This window comes from Entelurus aequoreus, linkage group LG14 (assembly GCF_033978785.1).
Source record: "Entelurus aequoreus isolate RoL-2023_Sb linkage group LG14, RoL_Eaeq_v1.1, whole genome shotgun sequence".
Taxonomy (NCBI): domain Eukaryota; kingdom Metazoa; phylum Chordata; class Actinopteri; order Syngnathiformes; family Syngnathidae; genus Entelurus; species Entelurus aequoreus.
In genome coordinates, this window is record NC_084744.1 from 40,032,926 (window position 1) to 40,044,665 (window position 11,740).

At 39.9% G+C, this 11,740-nt stretch overlaps 1 protein-coding gene across 2 annotated transcripts in view; it reads left to right on the forward strand.

Annotated features, from left to right (window-relative positions):
* Positions 1-11,740, forward strand: part of LOC133664885 (glutamate decarboxylase 1-like) — a 354,813-nt gene that overhangs the window by 337,753 nt on the left and 5,320 nt on the right. For both annotated transcript variants that reach the window (XM_062069880.1, XM_062069881.1), the window contains 4 exons: positions 10,020-10,098; positions 10,167-10,316; positions 10,383-10,490; positions 11,177-11,266. In XM_062069880.1, coding sequence (XP_061925864.1) covers positions 10,020-10,098; positions 10,167-10,316; positions 10,383-10,490; positions 11,177-11,266 — 427 coding nt within the window. The remainder of the gene's footprint in view (positions 1-10,019; positions 10,099-10,166; positions 10,317-10,382; positions 10,491-11,176; positions 11,267-11,740) is intronic.

Below are 11,740 nucleotides of genomic sequence, written 5' to 3' on the forward strand. Positions count from 1 at the left end.
ATACCAGTGGTTCTTAACCTTGTTGGAGGTACCGAACCCCACCAGTTTCATATGCGCATTCACCGAACCCTTCTTTAGTGAAAAATAAAATGTTGGTTTTTTTTCAAATTCAAGACAAAGTTATATGTTTTTGGTAACACTTTCAGTGTTTCCCATAAACTGCCAAGATACCTGTGGCGGTGGGGGCGTGGCTATGGGCGTGGTCACCATGACATCATTGAGTAATTTGCATAATTTACTACAATGATTTGATTTTCTCTAAAAAGGCTCAAAAAATGTATACTTACTAATTAATAACAGTTTTGTTTTAAACGTCCATCCATCCATCCATTTTACAATATAATTACAACACATTATGTACATATTTATATACAGATTTGAACAATAAGTTATTCACTGAAATATATTTATTAATTGTGGTTCTTACAAAAAATATATATTATAAAATATAAAAGCTAAAATGTCTCAAAGCTCTGCACCTCTAATTAGTGCATACTAAATAATTTAACTTTGGCCTACTACTACAACCATATTATTTACCAGCAACATAAAGTGAAACAGAGGCAGAGGTGTCCTGCCACAGTCAGTAACAAATAAACAGAAAACAGTAGTGGTGGTAGATAGACACAGAGCTTCATCAAACATCTGATCCACTGAACAAAGAGCTCCAAAAATCTTGAACTTTAGACTGCCATCAGTTTTACTCCCTACACTTAACCATGTGTTTCCTACTGCCTGCAGACTTTGCACCCTTTGTTATATACACATGTTGTGTTTCTAATATAAATACATTTAATAAAGTCAAATACAAATAAGGCAACAAGAGATGTATCCTACACTTCTCTTTTGTAAAGTAAATCTGAACAGCCGATATGGGCATCTACATCAACTATATGATTTGCCTGAGAAGCTGGAGAGGACAAAAAAAAAATTATATATATATATATATATATATATATATATATATATATATATATATATATATATATATATATATATATATATATATATATATATATATATATATATATATATAATTTTTATTTTATTTATTTATTTTTTTAATTTTATTTATTTATTTTTTTTCAATTTGCGGTGGACGTAATTCTTTCGTGGCGGGCCGCCACAAATAAATGAATGTGTGGGAAACACTGACTTTAGTATGGGGAACATATTCTAAGTAACAAAGACTTAATTTGGAGTTATTTGGACACTAGGGGAACATATTCTAAGTAATAAAGACTTAATTTAGAGTTATTTGGTTAGGGTTATGGTCAGGGTTAGAGGGTTAGGGTTATAATAAGGCCATGCCTAATAAGGCATTAATAAGTACTTAATAATGACTAGATAAGAGCCAATATGTTACTAATTTGCATGTTAATAAGCAACTAATTAATGGTGAATATGTTCCCCATACTAAAGTGTTACCATGTTTTTTTACTGGTGTATAAAATGAACCGTGCATGAACATCACCTTGTTCAAAGAACAAAACCAACACAGTGCATAAACTCACAACAAATTACACACCTGCAAACCCGTCAGCTGTTGCCGTATCCGTAATACGCCGATAGGGAGAAGTTTGTATTTACACGATGAGTCGGGTGTGTTTTGACCTACGCCGAACCCCTGAGGCCGTCTCACCGAACCCCTAGGGTTCGATCGAACCCAGGTTAAGAACCACTGCCGTATACTGTCCATTACGTTTCATGTAGGATACCAATGTCGTCGGTCACTTTTTTGCTACATGAACACGGCGTGTGACTCCGACTCCCACTGATTCTTCCCGAGGTGTGATATTCGATTAGAAGTACAGAAGACCCAGGATTTCCACGAGATCCGTGGCCAGCGGAGCCAATACGTTTCCGTCCTAGTCAACGTGTCAGTTTTCCACCGCCGGTGGACGCGCTGCCAAATAAATATACACAGAGCTTCTATTCCTATTGGATGCCGCAGCACACGGATCAATTCAACAAAAATCAGCTTGTGTGGAACTGTAGTGGATTGTCCAAAGCTTAAGCAGGCAACAAAAGTAGTTTAGTACAACAAATTTATTTACCCATTATCAGAAGTGCAGGTTGAATTGAGTTGTCCGTGCAGACAGACCACATGTACTCCAGAGCACACAAGACACACACAAGCCAAAATTACTCTCTAGTCCCGGTCTTCTGCCATTTTTTATATGTCTCTTGTGCGTCACTGTTTTTTATCTCGTGCGTCACTGTTTTTATCTCGTGCGTCATGATTGTTCTGTTTTGGTTTGTCTGTTCCAAAACAACCTCGTATCTCTTAGTCATATTTGGAAAATCTAAACATTCTGTAGACAGGTTGGCATAACTCCATATTCACCTTTGTCCCACAACTGGTCCATTCAATGGCACAAAATAGAAGAGAATTGAAAATATGCGGACATTCTTAATAGACAAGAAATATAGGTAAAAAGGTCAGAAATTCTACGACAGAACAAGAAGTCATTGACAAATTATCTGGTTCACTTTAAAAATAAAAATTAATCAGAGTTAAAGGCGGATCGTGTTTTACACTTTGAAACGTCCAAATGGGCTGGGGAGGTTTTGTCGAAGGTTTTCAGACATCATTTCACCCCGTTAACCAGATGGATGAGCATATGCTGTTTCTGGGGGTCCACAATCTAAGAATTATATTATAGGCGTAGCCCAACATCTATTTTGGGGTCTGTATGCACTCGGACCTCAAACGGGGGGTGGTAAAAGTAGGGGAATGAATAGCTGGAAAATCTGTGTGTGTGTGTTCTTGTATTTCTACCCTTCTTGAGACATGAAGAAGGAAAAGTATCTTCCATATGAGGAGGTGTGAACAAGTGATGACATGCATGGGAATACTTCGCGGGCTACATCGAGCGGCCTTTGAATCAGCGGAGTCAAGTACTAGCGGGGACCGTCAATGGAGGAGACGTAAGCGGTGTGAGCGGAAGCAGAAGCGGGGATGCCGAGCGGGCCTAACAGCAAAGCGAAAGGCTAATCCTCAAAGAAGCGTGGAGTGTCCGGGTAAGAAGTCATTTAAACTAGAACTAGCCGGCGCCAGGCTGGATAATCCCTGCACACATAGCAATTCTCTTAGAATAAAACACAACTCACATAATGTTTTTTCTTTTGTGACTGTGTCAGAGGCAGACATGCATTGTACTGAGGTGGCTAACTATGATGCGTTCAGTTTATCGCAGCACCAAGCAAACAATCTGAAAATTCCCGTCGTATCAATTTCTAGATATGGTCGAAACTATTTAAAGTGCACTACGCATAATAAACGCAACATTATAAATATTGCTACTTCGGATAATTTCAACAAACAATCCTCAAAACAGCCCACTACCTATAGTATGGGCTTTTTAAACATAAGATCATTATCTTCCAAAACGTTATTAGTTAATGAGGTCATTAGAGACAACAAACTTGACGTCGTTGGTCTCGCCGAGACCTGGCTCAAACCAGACGATTTTTTTGCGCTAAATGAGGCATCTCCTCCTAACTATACGAATGCACATGTTGCCCGTCCTCTTAAAAGGGGAGGGGGTGTCGCACTAATATACAATGAAAACTTTAATCTTACACCTATCGTAAATAATAAATATAACTCATTTGAGGTGCTCACTATGAGGTTTGTCACACCGCTGCCTCTCCACCTGGCTGTTATCTACCGCCCCCTTGGGCCCTATTCGGACTTTATCAGTGAATTCTCAGAGTTTGTTGCTGATCTAGTGACGCACGCCGACAATATAATCATAATGGGGGACTTTAATATCCATATGAATACCCCATCGGACCCTCCGTGCGTGGCGCTCCAGACTATAATTGATAGCTGTGGTCTTACACAAATAATAAATTAAGCCACGCATCGCAACGGTAATACGATAGATCTAGTGCTTGTCAGGGGTGTCACCACCTCTAAAGTTACGATACTCCCGTACACTAAAGTAATGTCCGATCATTACCTTATAAAATTTGAAGTTCTGACTCATTGTCAACAAACTAATAATAATAATAATAACTGCTATAGCAGCCGCAACATTAATGCTGCCACAACGATGACTCTTGCTGACCTACTGCCTTCGGTAATGGCACCATTACCAAATTATGTGGGCTCTATTGATAACCTCACTAACATACTTTAACGACGCCCTGCGCGACACCATTGATAGTGTAGCACCGCTAAAGCTAAAAAGGGCCTCTAAAAGGCGTACCCCATGGTTTACAGAAGAAACTAAAGCCCAGAAATTATCATGTAGAAAGCTGGAACGCAAATGGCGTGCGACTAAACTTGAGGTTTTCCATCAAGCATGGAGTGATAGTTTAATAACTTATAAACGCATGCTTACCTCAGCTAAAGCTAAATATTACTCAAATCTCATCCACCTCAACAAAAATGATCCTAAATTTTTGTTTAGTACAGTAGCATCACTAACCCAACAAGGGACTCCTCCCAGTAGCTCCACCCACTCAGCAGATGACTTTATGAATTTCTTTAATAAGAAAATTGAAGTCATTAGAAAGGAGATTAAAGACAATGCATCTCAGCTACAACTTGGTTCTATTAACACCGATACGACTGTATATACGACGGACACTGCCCTCCAAAATAGTTTCTCTCTCTTTGATGAAATAACATTGGAGGAATTGTTCAAATGTGTAAATGAGACAAAACAAACAACATGTTTACTTGACCCAATTCCTGGGAAACTTATCAGGGAGCTTTTTGTATTATTAGGTCCATCAGTGTTAAATATTATAAACTTATCACTTTCCTCTGGCACTGTTCCCCTAGCATTCAAAAAAGCGGTTATTCATCCTCTGCTCAAAAGACCTAACCTCGATCCTGACCTCATGGTAAACTACCGGCCGGTGTCCCACCTTCCGTTTATCTCGAAAATCCTCGAAAAAATTGTTGCACAGCAGCTAAATGAACACTTAGCGTCTAACAATCTCTGTGAACCTTTTCAATCCGGTTTCAGGGCAAATCACTCTACGGAGACAGCCCTCCCAAAAATGACTACCGTATTTTCCGCACCATAAGCCGCACCTAAAAACCACAATTTTTCTCAAAAGCGGACAGTGCGGCTAATAACCCGGTGCGCCTTATATATGGATTAATATTAATATTTATTTTCATAAAGTTTAGGTCTCGCAACTACGGTAAACAGCCGCCATCTTTTTTCCCCGTAGAAGAGGAAGCGCTTCTTCTTCTACGGTAAGCAACTGTTCCATAGAAGAGGAAGCGCTTCTTCTACTGTAAGCAACCGCCAAGGTGAGCACCCGCCCCCGTAGAAGAAGAAGCGCGCGGATATTACGTTTCATTTAATTTGTGTGTTTCTGTAAAGACCACGAAATGTCTCCTACTAAGAGACACGCGTACAAGGTTCCACTGACTTTTGATATTCATGTGAACCGCACTGTGGATACAACGGGAACACGTACGGTGAATATTCGCACCACAGGCAATGAGAAGTCGTCCTTCACCGTGAGCTAGCTAGCTTGCCATGCTAACGGCCAGAAACTTTCACCCACGGTGATATTCAAAAGGAAGACCTTGCCAAAAGACAACTTTCCAGCCGGCGTCATCATAAAAGCTAACTCGAAGGGATGGATGGATGAAGAAAAGATGAGCGAAGACACCGGGTGACTTTTTTCACGCAGCTACGTCCCTGTTGATCTATGACTGCATGCGCGTCCACATCACAGATGGTGCCAAAAAACAAGTGAAGCACACCGAAGAAGAATAATTCGATGGATTTGTGGATGAGTAATAACTTCAGAAAGTGAGCTTTAAATGTTTATTTTGTGTGTTGTGTGACACTAACGTATGAGCAACGTTGAGTTATTGATGTTGCTATTGCTCTGCACTATTTTGAGTGTTACTATTTTTGTGATTGCACATTTGCACATTACATTTTGGGAGTGAACGGAATTGTTAGAACGCTGGTTTGTAATATATTATTAAAGTTTTACTGACCTATCTGACTGTTTTGTTGACATTCCCTTTAGCGTAGCGTAGGTGCGGCTAATAGCACGGGGCGGCTAATAGGTAAACAAAGTTTTTAAATATATGCCGTTCATTGAACGTGCGGCTAATAACAAGGGGCGCCTTATGGTGCGGAAAATACGGTAATGATCTATTGCTAACGATGGATTCTGATGCGTCATCTATGTTGCTGCTTCTTGATCTTAGCGCCGCTTTCGATACTGTTGAACACAATATTTTATTAGAGCGTATGAAAACGCGTATTGGGATGTCAGACTCAGCCTTGTCTTGGTTTAACTCTTATCTTACTGACAGAATGCAGTGTGTCTCCCATAACAATGTGACCTCAGACTATGTTAAGGTAACGTGCGGAGTCCCCCAGGGTTCGGTTCTTGGCCCTGCACTCTTTAGCCTTTACATGCTGCCGCTAGGTGACATCACACGCAAATACGGTGTTAGCTTTCACTGTTATGCTGATGACACCCAACTCTACATGCCCCTAAAGCTGACCAACACGCCGGATTGTAGTCAGCTGGAGGCGTGTCTTAATGAAATTAAACAATGGATGTCCGCTAACTTTTTGCAACTCAACACTAAGAAAACGGAAATGCTGATTATCGGTCCTGCTCAACACCGACATTTATTTAATAATACCACGTTAACATTTCACAACCAAACAATTACACAAGGCGACTCGGTAAAGAATCTGGGTATTATCTTCGACCCAACTCTCTCGTTTGAGTCACACATTAAGAGTGTTACTAAAACGGCCTTCTTTCATCTCCGTAATATCGCTAAAATTTGTTCCATTTTGTCCACAAGCGACGCTGAGATCATTATTCATGCGTTCGTTACATCTCGTCTCGATTACTGTAATGTATTATTTTCGGGCCTCCCTATGTCTAGCATTAAAAGATTACAGATGGTACAAAATGCGGCTGCTAGACTTTTGACAAAAACAAGAAAGTTTGATCATATTACGCCTATACTGGCTCACTTGCGCTGGCTTCCTGTGCACCTAAGATGCGACTTTCTACAAGGTTAATATAGCTGGCTTCTCTTTCTTCCCCTCCATTTTTCTGCATTCTTTCGTATCTCAAGTTATCATTACGTATATGTATTGTTGCATTTGAACAATTGTATTGTTGATAATAAAGGTAAAGTATTGGTATTGTTTATTATCAATAGCACTATTTCTATTGGTATTCATATTGCTCCATTTTTATTGTAATAATGCTCATTGTCATTTCTGTATTATTTTTTTATTTTCGCTAACTGCTTATTTGCTATTACTTTTACCATCATATTTGTACATGTCGTATTTGCTGATGTTGCTCTGTTGTTGATGTTGTTGTTGTGTTTGCTGTTGTTGTTTTTGTCTCTCTGTCTAATACCCCTCTTGTCCCCACAATTCCCCCCTCTGTCTTCCTTTTTCTCTCTTTCTATCCCTCCTGCTCCGGCCCGGCTGCACCAAATGATAATATAAATACATTTAATAAAGTCAAAATACAAGTAAGGCAACAAGAGAAGTATCCTACACTTGTCTTTTGTAAAGTAAATCTGAACAGCCGATATGGGCATCTACATCTGCTGTATGATTTGCCCGAGAAGCTGGGCAGGACATTATTTTAAAAAAAAATTAAAAAAATAAATAAAAAGATGCGACTTTAAGGTTTTACTACTTACGTATAAAATACTACACGGTCAAGCTCCTGCCTATCTTGCCGATTGTATTGTACCATATGTCCCGGCAAGAAATCTGCATTCAAAGAACTCCGGCTTATTAGTGATTCCCAGAGCCCAAAAAAAGTCTGCGGGCTATAGAGCGTTTTCTATTCGGGCTCCAATACTATGGAATGCCCTCCCGGTAAAAGTTAAAGATGCTACCTCAGTAGAAGCATTTAAGTCCCATCTTAAAACTAATTTGTATACTATAGCCTTTAAATAGACTCCCTTTTTAGACCAGTTGATCTGCCGTTTCTTTTCTTTTCTCCTCTGCTCCCCTCTCCCTTATGGAGGAGGAGTTGCACAGGTCCGGTGGCCACGGATGAAGTGCTGGTTGTCCAGAGTCGGGACCCGGGGTGGACCGCTAGCCTGTGCATCGGTTGGGGACATCTCTACGCTGCTGACCCGTCTCCGCTCGGGATGGTTCCTGCTGGCCCCACTATGGACTGGACTTTCGCTGATGTGTTGGATCCGCTGTGGACTGGACTTTCACAATATTATGTCAGACCCACTCGACATCCATTGCTTTCGGTCTCCCCTAGAGGGGGGGGGGGGGGGGGGGTTACCCACATATGCGGTCCTCTCCAAGGTTTCTCATAGTCATTCACATTGACGTCCCACTGGGGTTTTCCTTGCCCGTATGTGGGCTCTGTACCGAGGATGTCGTTGTGGCTTGTACAGCCCTTTGAGACACTTGTGATTTAGGGCTATATAAATAAACATTGATTGATTGATAAATCATGGTCCCAATAACATTGCATCTAATACAGAATGTCATTTGCACCCCTGCTGGTGACATCTATCAAAATGAGGGTGGCCCCAAAAAGGAGGGACTTTTCCAAATTGGCTGTGTGTCGCTTTTAAAAGTGCTCCCCCTCTGGTCAACATATGAAATTACAAGTGTGTGTAAAAATTTGAAGTGCTCCCCCTCTGGCCAACATATGTAATAACAAGTATGTGTAAGAAATTGAAATGCACCCCCTTTGGCTAAAAGTAATTTAAAAAATAAAATAAAAATATGTATATAGAGACATACTATAATAACTTGAAGTAAATAATGAAGATTAAAAACCAATTCCAAACAAAAATAATAATAATCAAATAAATAATAATTAACTAAAAGCTTACCTTTTTTATATTTGCATAGTATGTACATATTATTAATGTTGTAAATACAAATCTTTATATATCTAGAAAGGCTGGTCCCATAGAGGTAGGCATTTTTCGGGGGTCTCAAGAAGGTAACCAATACAAAAATGTGTCTGAGTGTGGTAACTCGCCAGATGGTTTGTTGCTGTCGTGTTGTTGTTTGCTACAAATACAAAAATATAGTTGTTCTGCATTGCAAAATTGTCGTCTTTTCCACGAGTCAACAGGATACCCTCATCCTAATCGGATGTCTAATGTGTATGTCAGTATTGTGCTCTGTTATGATTATTGACTATTACCTCCCTGCTTGGCACTCAGCATCAAGGGTTGGAATTGGGGGTTAAATCACCAAAAATGATTCCCGGGCACGGCCACCGCTGCCCACTGCTCCCCTCACCTCCCAGGGGGTGGAACAAGGGGATGGGTCAAATGCAGAGGTTAATTTCACCACACCTCGTGTGTGTGTGACAATCATTGGTACTCTAACTGTAACTTTAAAAGTAATTCGTATTTGATCATAAATTAAGTAACATTTCTCTTTTCAAAGTAATTTCTGCGCCAATACGGAAAATATAGATACAATAAAAGTAGATAAAATATTGTTATTAAAGATTAATTGAAACAATGTTGGCAATGTCACAGTACTAAAGCCAAAAAAAAAAGCCTACTACTAGCAAAAATGAGCAAAAAACAAAAGTATATGGAGAGCTTTTTTTGCAAACGGAAAAGTCCAGGTGCTTTTCATGTATTCATTTTTCATGCACTTATTTGCTATATCTATCTGCCACACGTGGAGTGCCGGTCCGTGAAAATAATGCTAACATTAAACCGGTCCCCGGTGCAAAAAAAAGGTTGGGGACCCCTGGTATAAATAATGAAAATGTTGGTAATCATACAAAAAGTCAAGCACGAAATGATACATATATAACTAAGTTATATATAATATTTATAACAAAGTTATTAAAGGCTCAGGTTATGATTTGTCATAATATTTGTTGTTATTTTATTTATGAGCAATATGATACGATTCCTGCTGTAATCTCCTGAGAACAGGTTGCTCTCACCCACAAACCTTTGACAGGTTTTACCTCCCCTCTGTGTGTGTAATAATGCTGAGTTATTGATTGGAAAAGCTGCTCCACAATGTGTGCAGGGCCAACTCGGTCACTTGGAACCCTCACAAGATGATGGGAGTGCCTCTGCAGTGTTCCGCCATTCTGGTCAGAGAGAAGGTCAGAAGTTTGTTTGTCCTCTTTTGACACTCGCCATGTTCGCCCGGCAAACTCTTGTTTTTCCGCAGGGTTTACTGCAAGGCTGCAACTCCATGTGTGCGGGCTACCTGTTCCAGCCAGACAAGCAGTACGACATCGCATATGACACAGGAGACAAGGCGCTCCAGTGCGGGCGCCATGTGGACATATTTAAGTTCTGGCTCATGTGGAAGGCAAAGGTGCTCGCCTAATTGGTGACACACTCTCGTCTGAATATTGCTAACTGTGTTTCTTTGACCTCAAAGGGGACGGTAGGATTCGAGCAACATATTGACAAGTGTCTGGATCTGTCATCATACCTTTATTACAAAATAAAAGGCAAAGAAGGCTTTGAGATGGTGTTTGACGGAGAGGTGAGATTATTACATTAATATATTTGTCAAGACTATTTCAGTTGTTTTTATCCTTCTTTGTGGAGACATTGTTGATTGTCACGTCATGTTGGGATGTAGATTGTGGACGCCGTCTATGCTCCACAGTAAGTCTTTGCTGTCGTCCAGCATTCTGTTTTTGTTTACTTTGTAGCCAGTTCAGTTTTAGTTTCATTCTGCATAGCCTTCCCTAAGCTTCCATGCCTTTTCTTGGGGGCACTCACCTTTTGTTTATTTTTGGTTTAAGCATTAGACACCTTTTTACCTGCACACTGCCTCCCGCTGTTTCCGACATCTACAAAGCAATTAGCTACCGGCTGCCACCTACTGATATAGAAGAGTATTACACGGTTACTCTGCCGAACTCTAGACAGCACCAACACTCAACAACAACACAATTTGCAGACTATAATTACTGGTTTGCAAAAAATATTTTTAACCCAAATAGGTAAAATTAGATAATCTCCCACGGCACACCAGACTGTATCTCACGGCACAATAGTGTGCCGCGGCACAGTGGTTGAAAAACACTGAATTAGGTAGTAAAGAGGCGGAATGTACGATACAGCTCTGTATTGGCCCTCATTACATTGCAAAAGTGTAGCTAATGTTGTGTGTAGTTGTGAGCGCATATCAGCTTTTATTACAAATGGTCCTTTTCTTATCAGCCGCAGCACACCAACGTCTGCTTCTGGTACATTCCGCCCAGCCTACGCAGCATGCCTGCTGGTGAAGAGAGACAGCAGAGGTTGCACAAGGTAACGACTCATTAATCTGCTTTCAAGCTTTTTATTTTCGCGTCCTTTGCCAAGATGCAGTAGAACCTCCAAAGTCCAATGCTTCCCAACTTCCTGCCTTCGAAAACGATAAAACACAACTTGGGAAGTTGTATATCTGTCAGATGTCAGTCAGAAAGCATCTATTTGACTAAAGGGAATTCTACCATTTGTGTCCACAGGATCTCACATTGATCTGATTGCCTATTTAATCAATATTATTAGAATATTATTTAAACTGCCTTAAAAACGTTGTTGCCCATTGCCGCTTCCTAAAATTATATATATAAACAATTATATACATATACATACACATACACATATATATATATATATATATATATATATATATATATATATATATATATATATATATATATATATATATATATATATATATATCAGTGGAGGCTGGTGACTTCCAGAATTGAGGAGGCCATTTTTTTCCGCTTGCTC